This window comes from Lynx canadensis, chromosome C1 (genome assembly GCF_007474595.2).
Source record: "Lynx canadensis isolate LIC74 chromosome C1, mLynCan4.pri.v2, whole genome shotgun sequence".
Classification (NCBI taxonomy): domain Eukaryota; kingdom Metazoa; phylum Chordata; class Mammalia; order Carnivora; family Felidae; genus Lynx; species Lynx canadensis.
Genome location: NC_044310.1, coordinates 132,004,849 through 132,023,780, shown reverse-complemented (window position 1 = coordinate 132,023,780; position 18,932 = coordinate 132,004,849). Strand labels below are relative to the sequence as shown.

At 34.7% G+C, this 18,932-nt stretch overlaps 1 protein-coding gene across 1 annotated transcript in view; it reads left to right on the top strand.

Annotated features, from left to right (window-relative positions):
• Nucleotides 1-18,932, top strand: part of LOC116738220 (low-density lipoprotein receptor-related protein 1B-like) — an 867,486-nt gene that overhangs the window by 534,203 nt on the left and 314,351 nt on the right. The window contains exons 4-5 of the mRNA XM_032594108.1: nt 12,073-12,192; nt 16,467-16,595. Of these exons, the coding sequence (XP_032449999.1) occupies nt 12,073-12,192; nt 16,467-16,595 (249 nt within the window). The remainder of the gene's footprint in view (nt 1-12,072; nt 12,193-16,466; nt 16,596-18,932) is intronic.

Here is an 18,932-nt window from a genome sequence, read left to right as displayed (position 1 = left end):
ACCTTAAGAGTGTTTTATTCCTGTTTTTAATACTGTGCCTATTGTTCTCCAGGTAAGAATTAGTCTAGTTCTCTTCAGAGAATAGACCTTCAGTGTTCTGCTGCAAGTATTAGAAGAGAAGATATAGAAGATTTAGCTTTTCCTTTCAATCAATTCTCTTTACATCCACACCCCAGCTTATTCCTATTCCCACTCCTTTTTGGGCTATGAAGTGTTCAGGTTTTGAGCCTTTCCAGGATTTCGGTGTTATGTACACTTGTGTTTTGGCTCTCTTCTGAGGGCTTCTATGCTGCACAACTTGAGTTCAATATAAATCAAAGGTTATTTTAGTAATGCCCCCTTGGAGCTGTGCAGTACACAGTCTCTTTAGAATGCAGCAGCCTTGATCATCATCCCTCTCATCTCCTCAGTCTTTGCTTAGAAGATTTTATTTCCTTAGTACTAGAAAAGGGCTAAATCTGTGAACACTCATTTATTGCTTCTTTGCTTCTAAAGTTTTGTTGACATCATTTGTTTTAGTCTTCTTTCTTATTCTCTTTCTTCTTGTGGGCTTTTCCCTTTCTTATCACTTTAATTTCATTAAGGATTTTGCAAAGTGCAAAGGTGAATAGATGTGCTTAATTGAGGTGTTTAGCATAGAGAGAACTTTTTGACCTGATATGTGTCATGCATTGTGTTGCATTTTCCTTTGTTCCTTCTTATAGTGCTGAACTTGTGTTGAACATTCCCAAAGCTATTGGTACCTCCTATGGTCTTAGATTAGTATAAAGATTTAAGATAACAATGTTTGCCATTCAAAGATGACTTCTGTCTTTACTTTCCAAAAATATTTAGTCACAGGTGCTTTTTACCTACTAAGCGTGCAGAAATTGCTAGAAGTTATGAATTCCCTGTACAAAGGGTGTTTCCCTATTCCTGCTGCCTCACCTCTTCTAACTCATTTGCTACTAACACCTCCATCTTATTATATTTGTCTTATATAGGTGTGTAATACACTTATATAATTTATATGTATATTGTCCTTTCACTGTATATTGAGACTTTTTATACTCTTCTACCTCTAGAATAAAAAAAAACATTACCAGATATCTGCAATTGCTTCTTGGTAAATGTATTTTTCTCTGGCCTAGGTGGTAAATTTGCTTAATTTGTTTCCTCGAGGATAGTTTTCTGTGGTTATCATTAAATATATTGAATCAGGAAAGACATGATAGTAGTTAGCTTATTGTTAACAAATCTAGCATACCATCCTTACTATAAAATCAAATGCAAAACACTAAAACAAGATGTCTAAACCACAAAATAGTTTGACTTCCCCAATCTAATGCACCTGCCACTCTCAGGTTTCTCTCCCTTATCTCTATACTGGTCCAAATCTCACTATTTATATGATAGTCTACAAATTATAGAGCATTTTTACCTTTACTGTCCCTTTGAACATTCCTAAAATCTTATCAGACATTTACTAGCTTGGAAGCTAGCACTCAGAAAAGTTAAGAATCTAGGCAATAATTAAACATCTGGTAAACGATATCGCAAATAGATCTAGGCTTCCCACCTTTAAGATTAAAACACATTTCAAGATACTGTATGTCTTCAGTCTATTCTTCTACAGAAATAAAAGATGGAAGTGAAAATTCCTGGATTTTATTGATGGAGATGTTGTTGATGATTATAATGGCAATTAATATAACTGCCAACCTGTGATGGGTATTTACAATGTGTCAGACACTAAGTGCTTCTATTGAATCACTGTGTTTAAACTTCACACCATCCCTATGAAGTTAGTAATGTCATTATCCTCCTATAATTTGTTCTGAGAAGAAAACCCCACAGAAGCATATGTTGCTTTATCTTCTCGTATCCTCTTATTGATAAACTGAGGTAAACTTTTCCTTTTGTGTACAAACCCTGCAGATTGTAGGTTAATTATTTAGCAAATTTTGTCAATGGATATTGAAATCAAGTCTGTCTTTTCATAAAATAAAACAAATTAATCTCTTCTTATTTGATTGTGCCTTGATAACTAGAGTTTAGTTTTGTATGTAAAAAAAAAAAGTTTAAAAGTTTTGCATATTGAATTTCAGAACACTGAATGCCATTTACAATGAAGAGTTTCTTCAGAAATCGGTACCTACTATTGGTAAATTGTTAGAAATGGTTTTATTTGGAGATCCAAAATAAGCAGTTCTTTATCCAGTGTTAGCCAATGAGTTGGGATGGTTGCACCTCCTTTTTTATGTAAACCCTTGGTTTGCAGACATAACATAAAACAGAAAAATCTCTTAGCACTGGTGCAGTATGCTCTCAGGTTGTTGCTGTTGTTGTTGTTACTTTGGTTTAGCTTTTGTTTCTACATTTCAAAGCATATGAGGCAGCATATCTCAAAGTTGTATTCCTAGCGTAGATGGAGAAATATATTAGAAAACAGCATGAAAAGCAGAACAGTAAACAGTACTTTCCAGAAAGTAAATAAGAGAGTGAAAGAATGTTTGTGGGGAGAAGACATGCACTCTTAATCTTCCTGATATAGAAGTAATACAGATCATGTCCACACATGGTCCAGTGAGAACTAGTTATAAGGCCCTAACCATGTGAAAGGAGAGCAAAAGTTACTCTGGCAGGGTAACCACTTCGTAGAAACATCTCAGAGTATAGAAAGAGAGTAAAACCATGTTTTACACAGATAGCTATGTTTACCATACAAACTAGATGTGTTTCAGCAGGTAATTGTCTCGTTAAATTACTAATTATTTATTAATGGAATAATATACAACTGCCAAAAATGATGGCGGTTCTGCATGTTTTGAGTGTGCATGCATACTCACAAAAGTTATAAGAAAAAAAAAAGTATGCCATCTGTTATAAACCCCAGACTCAGTCCACAGAATACTTCATCAAACTACATGATTAGCCTACAGCTTCCACCTCATAATAGTGCATCAAATGATAAAGAATTTTGCTTCTTGTCAAAAGAGGAGTAAATCCTTATGCAATACTAATATGCAAAATGAAAACTATGAAATGACAGCTTTGTCATTTAAATAGGATGGGGACATGTGTGTATACACACACACACACACACACACACACACATGTATATATATAATTTCTTCTCAAAACTCAATAAGAAAACAACCTAATAAAAAAGTGGGCAAAGGATTAAACAGACATATCACCAAAAATATCATTGTTTGACACATAAACACATGAAAAGATGTTCAATATCATTAGCCATTAGGAAATGCAAATTAAAACCATAGGTTAACATTACATAACAATTAGAGTGACTAAAAAGTTAAAATTAAAGCTGATGATAAGAAGTATTGGTCAGAAGGCCAAGCAGTTAGATGATTCATATATTGGTAGTTGGAATGCAAATTGGTACAGCTACTTAGGAAAACAATTTGATAATTTCCTGTAAAGCAAAACACGATTTTACCGTATAAACCATCAATCTCAGATTTACTCAAATGAAATGATAACCTGTATTTAATTTGTGTGCGAATATTTATAGCAAATTTATTCAACACCAGAAGTAACTTAAATGTCTGTCATTTGTGAAATAGGTAGGTAAATTGAGATACATTCATACAATGGAATACTATTCAGCAATAAAAAGGAGAGAACTACTGATAAGGTAACATGGATGAGTCTGAAATACATTATGCTAACTAAAGGTGCTATAGGCTGGATTACTCCATTTACATAATATTCTGGAAAAGGCAGAACCATTGAGACAGAAAACAGACCAGTGATTGCTAAATCTGTCAGTGGGGAAATGAGTTGACTATAGAAGGGCAGAGGAAAATATTTGGGGATAACGATCCTGTTCTTTATCTTGATGGTGGTATTAGTCATACAACTATATGCATTTCTTAAAACTCACAGAACTGTACATAAAAAGAATGAACTTTACTGTATGTAAATTTATACCATAATAACAAAAATAGAGCCAAAAACAATAACTAAAAATTGTCTTAATGTTGTATCTTTATATATGAGAACACACTGAAAATTTGAAGCTAGCACTGTAGTTTAGTACTAAGCAAAGAATTCTGAAGAAATCACATTAGTAGTCATAAGCAGCAGCCTAATCTCAACAAGCCAGCTCACACTGCATTTTACTAGGCCAAGGAAACAGGGGTGAGAGAATGAATGATATGACACAAATTATCGCCATTCTAAATATGTCAAGCTTTCGTCCTGCTGACAAGAGGGACTGGCTGGCATGGTAAGTAGCTGCATCAGCTTTTTCAATCCCCAAGTATAAAAACAGAGTGAAATACTTTTTTAATGTGCTACATAAGAAAATGATATTTTTTCCTAATTACTGTGATTATAGTTGTTGCTTAAAAGGCATTTTTATAAGCCAAATTCAAAGAGTGATTTGATTACTAAAATTGAGAATTAAACACTATCCCATTTTATAAAATATTGTCTTAGCTTAAGTTTTGAGAAAGTGCCTATATTTTTTGGTATTTCCAAATAGTTGATAAAAGTTCTAATTTCCTCTCCGGGAGAAACATATAACCTAGAAGCCCATGAATAAAATAGTGCAGTTGTGTTCTCACTGTACTGCTAAGTCCAATACATCGATGTGAATCGTGATCAATGTGAATTGTTCAATTATAGGTCATAAAGGCAGCCAGCATAATGGTATTGACTGCAGCTTGGATAAGTCATAGCTACACATATAAGACAGTGGTTCTCTGGCTTAGAAATATTTATATAAACTAAACTAATGAGGGGAGATACCTCCTAACAGTAATAACTTGTAATGGTTGGAATCTGGTCATCAACTTCAAATCAACCTTCTTTACTGTCCTGTTTTTACTCTGTGGCAGGTTAGCAAAATGTATCTGTGTATGTTTCCTAAATCATAAACCTGTATACATTTGTGGAAATGTGTTTTAAATCCCAATGCTGTTAACAATCCCTAAGCTTAGGCAGACTACCATAGTATTAGGTAAAAATTTCTTAGCCGATTTATCAATTGGTCTGTGCTTATATAGCAAATGAAATGTGGGTGTACATTGCTTCAGAGAGTAATAGTCATATTTTATAGAAAATAGTTAGTACAGAAAAATCTTCATTTCCTATGGTTTGGTATTTCCCTGTTGGGGATTTTTCATTCAGGTAAAGATTTCAGGAGAATTTATCAAAACATAAGATCTCTGCCAAAAAGTGTCAAAAGATGCACCAAGTTATTTGGGAATAAAACTGGAACACCCAAAAGTAAGGAGAGAAAGAGAAAAGAAACGTTATCTCCCAATTGCTTGGAGATTATGTAAATTATTTCAAGAATACTGACAGTAGATATTTTCTTGTACTGAACAGATGATTAAACCAAAATGGTAACATGATTGTAAAAAGTAATAATAGATGCAAAGAATTATATGTGCCAGGAAATATTTTAAGAACTTTGCATGATATACCTCATTTAAGTCTCCCAACATCCCTATGAGGTAGTTTCTATCATTATCCCCATTTTATTTTATTTTTTTTAAATTTTATTTATTTATTTTTGAGGGAGAGGGAGAGGGAGAGGGAGAGGGAGAGGGAGAGGGAGAGGGAGAGGGAGAGGGAGGGAGGGAGAGAGAGAGAGAGAGAGAGAGAGAGAGAGAGAGAGAGAATGCCCACAAGCCGGGCAGGGGCAGAAATAGAGGGGGATACAGAAACTAAAGCAGGATCCAGGTTCTGAGCTGCCAGTGCAGAGCCAAACGCAGGGTCTGAACCCATGAACTGTCTGATGATGACCTGAACCAAAGTCAGATGCCTTACCAACTGAGCCACCCAGGTGCCCCATATTATCCCCATTTTAGACATAAGGAAAAGTAGGTATAGAGAGCTTAAATCATGTGCCCATCACCATAGAATTCTTTAAAAACCCGGGTACCTCAGGGGTTGAATGCAACAGACAGACACTTTTTCACTCACATCACCATCCAGTTGGGTCATCAGGGGATGTGGATGCTTGCTCTTTCAGGCTCCCTCCAGTTTAGACCAGTGCCATCCCAAGGTCCTTGGAATCTTCTGTTGACCTCTCTGCATCCAGAAGGCTGACAAGTAAAGAGAGAGTTCATCATCAGAATGCTTTAGAGCCCAGGTCAGGAAGTGGCACACACTAATTTTGCATATATTATATTATCCAGAGCCAGATTTATGGCTCCAACCTAATGCATGTCCACTCAGAAAAAAAAGTAATCTTTTCATTTTCTCAGGAAGAGAAAATAACATTGGTGAATATTAGCTATTTTTTTGCCATGCTTATAGCCTAAAATTAGCAAATCTGGGGTTGGAACCTAAGTACCCTGGCTCCAGTGCTTAAGACCTTAATGATGTCTTGTACCACTCAGGAAAATGAAACAAAGTGGTAAAAGAGATACAAGATTTAGTATGAAATGAATTTCTATCCTTCTAGGATCCTGTTACTATTTATTAGTAACACAAATCCAGAAATCTGTTTCTAAGTTAAAGGATGGCTTGAGAAGCTTAGTGCCTCAAAGTTACCCATTTCTTGTTAGCTGTTCACTTGCATTTGATAGAGAGGATATAGTCACATTTTGGTAATCTCCTATACAACTTGGAAAAGAGCATAAAAAAGATTCCTTAAATATCACAGAATGTAGTGGGTCTTTGTTGGGAGAGTCTTCATCAGTTGAATTAGATTTGATTCCTGAAATAATAGCTTCTCTTTTTCCATTAAAAAAGACATTTTTATGATAATGCTGAGAAATACAGATCAAAAACCATATTACATATCTGTATTCTGACTTGTTTATTTCATCCCTTTAGATAGTAGTGGTCTTCCTACTTCAGTCTAAGATCCAAACCAACGAGAATGTTACATGAACATATGACCGTGCTTCAGAATGTAAAGCACTCTGTGAAGACTGATAATTCCAGTACAAAATTTCTGTTCTACCCAAATAAGCTTTCTAACAAAATTAGTCTGATGTACTTTTAATTATCTTTGTAAGCATTATAGTGTTGCATGTAATTAAGCATAAATGGTAAGCAGCTCAAATAGATAATGTTACAGTAATTGGTATTGCTTTTCCAGAGTTAAGCCAAATTTTAAAATTTAGTTTTTCATGTTGTTAGTTCTTCATAATTCTTCATGATCTATTAGAATAATCCGTTTTTACCATTTTGCTTGATATCATACTTTCAATCTCTCCACACATACACAAATTCTAATAGAGGATAAATTTGATTAATCAAAAGCTGAATTTCCCTCTCATATCTTTGGCTGTTTTCAACCACTAGACACCCCCCCCCCCCCCCCCCCCCCCGCCCAACACAGAAAACCATGTGTGAGGTCCAGTGTTTCATATCCATTTCCTCCATTTTCTCTCATTTTCCTCAGTTTTCCACATCACTACCCCCAAATTGGTAACTATTTTCAGCGGGTATACTCCAGATATTTCAAGATTGGTGAGAGCAGAAATATGAAACCAATGGTCTGTGGATTTTGTAGTTATAATTGAAAGGGAAAACAAGGAATTGGGTAGTGAAATTAAGTGGAAAAAAAATAAAGCACTTAAAGTACTGAGTTAACATGCTTGCCTTAAGGTAGAGACTAAATAAATTAGTTCAAATCTATACCTTTATTCTGTTTATCTCATAATATAGTTAATTCTTTTCTGTAAGAAACCTTTCCTATTTCCTCTTTCTGTCCCAACCCCTGACTACACTTCCTCTATCCTCTCTCTTCCACTGAAACCTTTTTTAAAGGTCTTAATTGATCCTATTAAAAAAACCAATGCATTTTTTAGGCTTCTTCCAATAACATTTCTCAAAGGTTTTAACCTTTATTCCTCTGCTTACTTCCATGAAGTGTTCTTTCTCCTTAGATTTTGTGAAGCTCTTCAACTTCTCCATCTATATATTTGATATTTTTTCTCAATTTTCTTTGTTGAGAACTCTTCTTCTGCTTGCCTTTCACATAGAAAAGTTCTGTGAGTTGGGGCACCTGGGTGGTTCAGTCAGCTGAACCTCAGACTCTTGGATTTGGCTTAGGTCATGATGTCATGTTTCGTGGGATCGACTACAGGTCAGGCTCTGTGCTGACAACAGGAAGCCTGCTTGTGATTCTCTCTCTCTCCCTTTCTGCCCCTTCCCTGTGTATGAGCTCTCTCTCTCTCTCTCTCTCTCTCTCTCACACACACACTCTCTCTCTTTCTAAAAATAAATAAACTTAAAAAAAAGTTTTCTATGTTTATTTGTAGTATAAATATTCTTTATAGAGGATGATTCTATTCTGTTTTGGGCTTTAGTTACCTACTTTTCCTTTGTAATTTCCAAAGCTAAATCTCCAGTACAGACTTCCTTTCTTAGTTAGACTCAAATTCTCAACTTTCTCTTGGCCATTATCTTATCAACATTTGAAACTAAGTAGTCAAAAGGCAAATTTAGTATTTTCCCCCAAACTTCCAGCCTTTTTGTTATTCTTAATTCATTTTATTGTTACTGTTAACTTCCTGTCATTATGCTTTCACCAAGTATTTGGCCATCCATTCATCTAAATCTTCATAGTTCTAATTTCTGTCTTTGCTATGTTTAGTCTTATAGATAGCTTTTCTTCTTTCTAGGTCTTTCACTCATCTTTCTCCCTGATATTAGGTACCATCAAACACTTCTGTCCTCAATAACTCACTGTGACCCTCATTATTAAAACAGAAAAGTCTACTTAAGCTAAAAATTAATCCACTCTGATCTAGCCCAAAACAATAATTCCAGCCCCATTTCCTACCACATCAAACACTACCATTTAGCCACACACAGTTATTTATCATTGTACTTATTTCTTGTAGGCTTTCGTGTCTTTTAATTTATTTTATCATGTTGTCTGCTTTATCTGGAACGCACTTTCATAAATTTTGTCTACTGAACTCTTCTTATCTTTTAAATTTCAGCTTAAATTAAACTTTTTTCACAACTAGTTTCCATATTGTCTGTGCTCATTTCCAGTCTCTGGAGGATTCCTTCTGTTTCCAGCTCATGTCACTTGTATTTTTATTTAGCATATGTATTTTTCTGCTTTAAAGTATACTGTTGCTTACATTGTCATCCTTCCCACCTAACCCTACCCACTTCAACACTCATGTTGTAATTCCTTAATTTGTCAAAAGCAATTTTGTATGTGTGGAACCCTGGCAGAGTGCTTAGCATTGACTAGGTGCTCAATCAATGTTATCTAAAGTAGCATATATATTCAGGGCAATTTTGGACTGATTCCACCATAATCAAACAGGATTTGACAAGTCTATTACCTAATTTGAAGATGTAAATGAACTATCTTTAGGACCTAGTTTAATTTAATGGACTAGAAATGACACCTGAGAGTGTTAATCCTCATCCTAGAATTAAGCTATTTTATTGATTCATTCGTCCTATAAAAATTATAAAATGCTTTATCAATAGCACAGTACTAAGCCTAGAATGAAAAACAAAAATAAAAATATATGTATACCATGTTTCCAACCATCTCTATATTGTACATTGGGAATTAGAGGCAATACTGAAAACTTGGGCTCTGTATGCAGGGTGACATTACATGGTAGCTCTCCCATATATTTACTGCGCAATCTTCGGTTAATATCTACAAGTTTAACTGTTACAGGATTTCAAAGAGATTGCATATTTAAGGAACTTGGCATATGTTAGGTTTATAAATTGTAGTTATAGATACTAGTAAAGGAAACTATAATGTAAATAACTACCATATGCAAAGCAAAAATGCCATAATTTCCAAAGAACCATTTGTTCTATATTTTTGTTAATGTATTTTTACATATGCAATTACTGGTCTTTGTACAGCACATGAATATTAACATTTTATTAGCATATAATTAACAATGACCCAAAATCCAAGCCTAGAAATCAGATAGTTCATCTATATATTGGTTGAATATGTATCAAGGAAATAGAAATTGTTCCAGCTATTTCAAGGAGAATGAAATCTAATAAATTATTGATTGTGATCGAAGCAGTGAAAATTAGAAGTTGAAGAGAGCACAAGTAGCTTTCAAGTTATGGTACTGTGATTCTGTTGCAGGGAGAGGGGAAGCCATGGTACTTGATGAGTTCACTAGTAGCAATTGGATCAGTAAGAGACAAAGATCAAGGTTTCTGCCCTGGGCACTTCAGCCTAAGTGGTTCACTAGAATGGAAAGAAGCCTTCAAAGGGGGCTGTGAAATAGGAGTAACATCAAGACTGTGAAGCTATGGAAGCAACATGATGAATGTGTATCAGTTAGTAGTTAACTGCCAAATGCTGCTGAGATGTCAAGTAAGATGAGGACTGAAAATGGCCATTGTACTTCTCAACATCATGGTTATCAGAGACATTTATGTAACCAGTTTCTATGGAGTAGTGGAGGTGAGACCTCGATGGAGTGGGTTTAATATAGAAACAGGAGAAGAGAGAGGCAGTGAGTATGGATTATTTTTTTAATTATTGTTATAAAGAGGAACAGGGAAATTAGGCAAAGTTGACTAGTAGGGGAAGTGAGGTCAAGGTTTTTTGTTTTTAAGTTGAGGAAAAATAAGAGCATGTTTGATGCTGAGAACAAGCTAGTCAGGGATCTGAAAACTGTCTGTAAGTCCCTCTAGTAAATCGTTTAGGCTTTGTGGGTCTTACGTCTCTTAGGAAATAGTCACCTATTCCTTTGTAGTGTAAAAATAGCCATAGACAATATGTAAACAAATGGGCATGACTGTGTTCCAAAAATATTTTAATTGTCGGAAAGAGATGGGCTCTGGGGTGATCTAATATAAACTGTTAACAAATGATTATGAGAGGAAGCAGAGAATAGGTGAAGTTATATCCTCGAATAGGTGAGAGGGGATAGGATTTGTGCACAAGGATTGGAGGGAGTTGGGCTTTGATTAAGGGTAAATGTGGATTTGGGTAAATGTGGATAAATGTGAAGCATAAACTTGTAGAAAATCTCTTTGATTGCTTTAGTCATCTGTGAAAATTAGGAAGCAAGACCATAATATGTGACTGACCAGTAGGAAGAAAATTTGGGATTCTAAAAAGGGAAGATGCATGAAATAATTGCATGAAAGAGCTGAAAAATATTTGGGATAAGAAAATAGTTATATAGGTAGTAAATTGCAAAATTTCAATTTTGAATGTTCTAGCTGTTCTTTTCTACATTGGAGCATTCATATATTTTTACTGTAATTTATATATATATATATTTTTCTGAAGCACCAGCTAACCTTGCAGCAAATATCAACATATTTTGAATCATTTAACTTTAATCTTCAAAACACTTATTTTTCTCCCCAGGGGAAAAAAGAGATTGTTGCAATCTATTAATACTTCTATTTTCAGACAGCAAAATCAGTTACACATTCTATCCATATATTTTTCTAGTTTAGCAAATCTTATTCCTGTTAGAAATTATTTGTGCAATGAATATGCTTCTGTCACTTCATCTCTGTTTCATACATTTATCATATTGAATTCTAATTTACTCTGAGGTTTTACTAACTTTTGCTTCAATGATGTATTTGCTCTGAAAGAGTTCAGATATAATGAAATATATTATGTCCAGTATTTGTCTTATATTTTGCCACCAATGAAAGACAAATTATTGAAATGGAATATATTCACATTGATTGCTATGAAGGTTACACATGGATTGTAAATCAAAACAAGCCCTTAAAAGATAGAAAATCAATTAGTGTGTCAGATAAGAAATGCATAAATGTTGAAATCAACCACTGGGTTGACATTTTTCCTCTTGAAATAATTTAATTTATCAGAATTTGAAAAGATTTGTGACTTTGAACATCCATAATAAGCTAAAAAGTAAACGACCAAACAAATCTAAAATTTTGTTAACAATACTTCAGACAAATACAAGCCAACATATTTTAGAGGGAATAGGTATTGTTTGTTTTCTCAACCAACCACAGAAAGTTTTGAGGAGACCAATGAGAACTATATTATCGTGGTCATGCACAGAGTAAATATTAACAATATTTAAATTTAAAACAGTACACATGTGTGCACAGTTGTATTGACATAGTGTCTTTGATTTTCTTTCACAGAACTATTACCCAATTGCCAGGAGTTGAATTGTCAGTATAAATGTGCAGTGGTCAGAAATAGTACACGATGTTACTGTGAGGATGGGTTTGAAGTGAAAGAAGATGGGAGAAGCTGTAGAGGTAAGTATGATACATGACTTTATTACTGTTTCTTTTCCCTTTTTCTTTTTTCTTTTTTTTTTTTTTTTACAAAGGCTTAGTTAATAGAAATTTAATAAAGTATCTTAGAGCACTTACCATATACTTCACACACTGTTTATGTTATTTTTGTTTCCTTCGATTTAAAATATGATACTGCCCCATAAACCATATACATAAACATAACAAATATGCATTTTTTGCCAATCAATTTTCAATTCATATTGCAATAATGTCAAACATGGGAAATGTCAACAATAGGAAGTGGTTTGGGGTTAACTGTGCAAACACTGGATTCATTGTTTTCTTTTAATTTTTTTTAATCTTTATTTTTGAAAGCGAGACAGAGTGCAAGTGGAGGAGGAACAGAGAGATAGACACAGAATGTGAAGCAGGCTTCAGGCTCCGAGCTGTCAGCATAGAGCCCAATGTGGGACTTGAACTCACAAACTGTGAGATGACCTGAGCTGAAGTCGGATGCTTAACTGACTGAGCCACAAATGGTTTTAACTTCCTAAATGTTTTCTGCTAGTTATATAGCTGCAGGGAAGTAGACATTTGTTACTAACTGAGGTAGGTTAATGATGTCATGTAACATTCTTTACAATTTTTACTTTTTTTGGATTAGTGATTCTGGCAGTTGGCATTTTACCAATAGCAATAATGATGAACATAAAAATATTTATGTGTGTTTTTAATGTCTTAATCCTTGCTTTTGTGAATGCTCTATAGCACATGTTTACTCTCTGAAATGACTCCACTCTGCCATACCAAACAATTCTAGGTTACTTCTCGATTCTATTCATTTCCATTATTTATAGGTTAATATATACATATAAATCTGATATATTCACAATATAAGTAACACATTATTTTATATAGTATTTAGAATCTATATATAGAAAATATAAAATGTAGAATCTATATATATGATCAAACAATATCTGCATTGCCAGAGCCACTAATAAACAAACTATTTTGTAAAGAAAGTGGTGCTTTGCCGATTACATTAAACCTTTGCTTTAAAATTATCACTTGCCCCTAGTAACAGAATCTTAAAGTTGAAAGAGTTCTCAGAGAGAATATTGTTCAAATTTCTAATGACAGAAGTGAGAAAAGTGAGACCCTGAGAAATTAAGTGACTTATTTAAGTCTTACACATCTTCTTAGTAATAGACTTGGGACTAAAACTTTGGTCTACAGAGCTTACTTATTCTTGCCTTGAAAAGGCTCATTGCTTTTTAATGTACATCTGGGCTTGAATTTTTCATTTGTTGTTTGTTTATTTTCTGTATAATACAAATATTACAGAAACATTTATTATTAAATATTTGTCACACACAGAGGCTATTTAATCTGACTATAGGTGGACCAAATAGTCCATGTTTATTTGACTCACCATTTTTAAACCAAAATTAAAAAATCAGAAGATTACACACAAAATCTCAGACTTTATGAAAAAAAAACAGAAGATCTGGCAACATTAGACACTGTATAATCATTAATGTCAGCCATATATGAATAGTACTTTTGCTTGAATGCATACATGCATGCAATTTCCAGTTCAAAACAGCTCTTTCCATTCACACAGGGTAGGCTAATATACCTATACAGCATCCTTACTCTTTTGCTACATCTGAGTCCTGTAGTAGTCAGGATTTTCAGCTGCTTTTGCATGGATCTGTTTCTCCCCAATCTCCTAATTAAATCCATAAAAAAAAAAAAACATAATCAATATCTTCTTTTGAATGTTAGTGAGGACTTAGGCATCAATCAGTATGGAAGGTCACCAATGAAAGAGGAACTCTTTTTACTTTCTCTGCACTCCTGGATGGCCATATCTGAGCATCATTTATGCCTTCCTGAAGCCTATTTCCAGGGTAATTTCTGTCCTTAAAGGGAGAAAGAAAGCAACATTATAAGTAATGACATGCCTATTCCTTTGCAGCCAATTTTGTGAAGTTACATGAATGTTATAGCAGTGCATTCTGGTTAAGAAGAACAACAACAAAAAAATGATTAATCATATTGCTATCCTGGATAGCACAATCATGTCAGAAAAACTAAAATAGAAACCAATAAAATTAAGGTTGAAAAATCTGAAAATTGATAAGAATCATTTCTGCCACTAGGGGCTGGATTTTACCAAATAGAATGTTTAATTTCTTTTATTATCAGTGGAAACTTAGCTTCAAATTCTATTTTTTTTTTATCCCCAAAGCAACTTACTTCAAACAAACTGTCCATGAATGCAAGCTGTTATATGAAGACAAAGAAATCTCAGAAAAGTGCAAATTAATGACATACAAATGCAGTTTCCCAATTTAAATGGCCCCTTAGTTACTCAGGAATATTTTTGCTTTTCCTTAGTAAACTCTTTTCTTAGTTCGGTGTTCAGAGGGTTGGCTGAGAGTTCCCACCCTTTAATTGTGTGTTTGAGGGGCGCCTGGGTGGCGCAGTCGGTTAAGCGTCCGACTTCAGCCAGGTCACGATGTCGCGGTCCGCGAGTTCGAGCCCCGCGTCAGGCTCTGGGCTGACGGCTCGGAGCCTGGAGCCTGTTTCCGATTCTGTGTCTCCCTCTCTCTCTGCCCCTCCCCCGTTCATGCTCTGTCTCTCTCTGTCCCAAAAATAAATAAACGTTGAAAAAAAAAATTTTAATTGTGTGTTTGATCTTTCTGGTGATGCCATCCTGGCATTATCTGGTGGTCCCACCCTGAGTCACCTCATTGGCCTAGACTAAGGTATATTCTGAAGGGACTCCTAAATAACAAAAGACACTGCTATTGCTCAGAAAATTATAAAGATTTTAGGAACTCTGTGCCAGACACTGAGGATAAGGAATAAATACATATTTTTATCATACCACTGATTTTAGTGTACCACCACTCATTTCCATCTATCCAGTCTTCACATGTAGTCTGTTGTGTTTCTTAAACATTTCAGTCCATTCCCTTTCCTCCATCCCCCCACCACTTTGTTTGAAGTATAATGGCATCAAAATACAATTTCTTGTGTGAAATTAGCACATAGCTAATTTTTCAGGATCTCTTCCCTACATTCACCAATCCAGTTTTATATATGTTTATTTAGTTTTAAAATATAAAGTTGATTAGATAGCTCTAATGATGCTTTCCCAATTCCTGTGTATAATGTACAACCCTTTAGCATACAAATAACTTCATTATCTGACCCCAAAACTACTTACTCAGTGCCATCTCTTACCACTTCTCCTTATGTGCCCTTATTCCACTTGACCCCTTATGCTCCTTTGAAATCCCCACTATGCTGTTTTAACTGGAGTGCCACTTTCCATCTTATCCTATCTTACTTAATCTGAGAAAGTCCACATCATCCTTTAAACTCAGTATGCAGCCTTCACTTAATATTCTACCTCTAATTCCAAGCCAGTTCACTTCCCTGTGTTTCTATCATAACCAGACTGTGCCTCTATTATAAGGAAATGCATAGAATCGAAATTATATTTCATTAGACTTATTTCACTTAGAGGTAGGAACCATGTTGCATCAAAAAAATTTTTTTTGTTTCTTCAGGGATTAGTACCATACATGTACACAGGACAGGCTGAATGTACATTTGCCAAAGTTATTAGCTGACACAATTTTTTTTAATTTTATTTTCCTGGTTGGTTAAGAATCATTAAGTACTTGCTGTTTATAGAGATTTGAACAAGATGCAGGAAGAAGGAGTATAGGGAGAGGAAGAATGTAAAGAATAGAAAGAGGACCCTAGATATGAAAATAAAATTTAAGATGATTTTTTTCTTTTAAACACTGTTTAATAGTTTCCTCTTTTTGATTTAGTGAGGGTGGTTTGCATAGTTTGGCTCAGAACTCTTAATCTGTTCATTTAAAACCATGTTACTAGACTAATTTCTTTGTTACAATAGTGAAAAAGTCTGTCATGAACACTAGATCTATTCAGCAAATATTCTTTGGAATGCATTTTTGTCTTTGAAAAGGATATAGGGACTTCTATCCCGCCCATGAGAAATGCAAATAAATTCTCTTTTAAAATAAAATATTAGGTATTAAGTTTGATCTTGCATCTCTGTAACTATTAAAGCAATATTGAATTTTGACTTTCAGTTAGTGTGGTTTTGAAAAGACTTTTGGACTTGGCTCTTCCTTTCTAAAATAATAATCTCCTTCCAAAATTTGAAAAAGAAAATTTCTTTCAGGAGAAACAAAATGCCCAACAATAAATCTGCTTACAAATGATGCCCATTTTCCTTGTAGATCAAGATGAATGTGCTATTTATGGTGCATGCAGCCAGACCTGCATAAATACATACGGATCCTATGCTTGCAGTTGTGTGGAGGGCTACATAATGCAGCCAGACAACAGATCTTGCAAAGCCAAAAACGGTAAGTTATGGTTTTTGTCCTTCTATAATTTATTTCCTTTTTTCAGTTCCTTTTTGTTAGAAATGTAGTAGAGTAATATGGACTTGAAAGAAATCGATTTTTTCCCCTTCATTTTAATTCCCTGATCCATACTTAAAAATCCAGAGTAGTTATTTCGGTTGTCACTGGTCATCGCAGAACTCCTTCCATTAAAAGGAAGTTTCTAATTTTTGACAAAACCTGTTGAAAAGAAATGAATTGATGTTAATCATCCATCTCTCTCCTAGACTAGGAAATAGATTCTCAACTGGTTTCTTTGAGCTCCTGCTTTCTCACCAAAATTCATACTCAGCATAATAAAGTGATCTGCTAAAATAGAAACCAAGTCACTTCATTCTCCAGCTTAAAATCTTCCATTACTTTCACTCATCTTAATATAATCCAAACTTCTCACAAGACATGTAAGAACCTAATGGTCTGGCAACATTTACCTTTCCAGTCTCACTTAGTGCTACTCTCTCCTTTCATCACACACCAGCTATAATGTTTTTGTTGTTGTTGTTGTTCTTCAACAGCATTGCTCTTGCCTTGAGGTCTTTCCACTTAATGTTTTATTTGCCTGCAGTGCTTTTCCCTATGATATGCACATTCTTACCATTCAAAGCTTAGCTAAAATGGCTACATTCAGAATGCCTTTGCTGCCCATTCTGCTTAACAGTATGTACCCTCTCCATCACTATCTTGTTTCCCATATTTATTTATTTATGTATTCTTCCTCAATCACTATGATTTTTCATTTTTATTTTTTTATACCACTATCATTTGAAATGAACCCCATTATGCATTTGCTTATCATGATTTCTTCAGAATAATGGAAGTGTTATGAGAGTATGGAACTTGTGAGTTTTGTTTTTTGTTATTTACTGAATTCTGATCTAGCCTGGAACACATAGGTACTCAGTGAATATTTGTGGGAAGAAGGAAGGAAGCAAAGGATAAAGCAAAGAAAAAAAAAAGAAGGAATGAACTTTTCTTTCTGGTTAAAATTACTAAGATGAATGTTCCACTCTTTTTTAAAAAATGTTTTTAATATTTATTTAGTTTTGAGAAAAAGAGCGACAGAGACAGAGGATGAGTGGGGAGGGACAGAGAGAGAGGGAGACATAGAATCCAAAGCAGGCTTCAGGCTCTGAGCTGTTGTCACAGATCCCCACATAGGGCTCGAACTCACAGACTGCAAGATCATGACCTGAGCTCAAGTCAGCCGCTCAACCAACTGAGCCACCCAGGAGCCCCATGAATGCTACACTCTTAAGTATTTGGAATTCTTGTTTCAAAACTGCCTTCCTATTACCTTGTCCCTGGTGGGGGAGGGGGGTGGGGAGAAGCCTATTGTTTCAGCACAGTATTCAGTCTATTGTAAACACTCAGTAAGTGTAGATGATTTACTAATGAAATAGCCTCGAGATATGTTAGTAACAATAGGATAATGCTAATATTTTGTGGGCTGAATTAAGAATAATACAAGGAAATATTGTACATGCTATTCCATTTAGCTTCTAAGTTTTCTCAAATCTGGTTTCATTTTATGGGTTTTCAAATTATGATGTTTTGATGAATTACTGAGTGCCCCTTTATCCCCTTTTATTAGCAATTATAAAATGAAGCATGGGATAGGATTCCATTCCCTTTTTTGAAGATAGATTGAGCAAAGCATTGGATTTGCTTCGCAAACAGCCACAGCTGTCTCCCTCTACAACATAACCTCATGCTATACTTTCAACCATTTCCCTGAGACAGTGTGTTAAATTATTTACAAGACATTTGTGTACCAAATTAGACAGAAACTCTTTTACTTCTTAGTTTACTTCTTTGAATTATTGACTTGGTTTATGAGACCACATTTATTTTGGGGGGGCAATCCTTGAGAAAAATTAAATCAGGTCGCATATTCTTTTTTCCCACCACTGAGAGTTCTGACTTAAAATATTGATGGGCTGAAGAAGTAGAAGGCTTGTTCTTTACGGTTTCTATTGATCCACACAATATTGCTGTGGCTTTACAGGGAGGGTGTAATGTAATAAACCCTATACAAAGAGGCACTTCCTTTCTTTGTGTGGAGAAGGTATCTGCCAATAACAATGTAACCAGAGAGGGATGGTACATGATAATATAATGCTGAATCAAGGAGATTTGATGAATCTAGAATTGATAATGGAACATATAAAAGCCTTCACCTTTTGGTGGTTGGCTTGATGACAATATTAGCCTACAGAGTTTGAAAGATACAGTTTTTATGAGAATGTTCCTGGGGTTTATAGTTTTAGAAAAATGAGTTGCTAGTAATATAGTAAATGA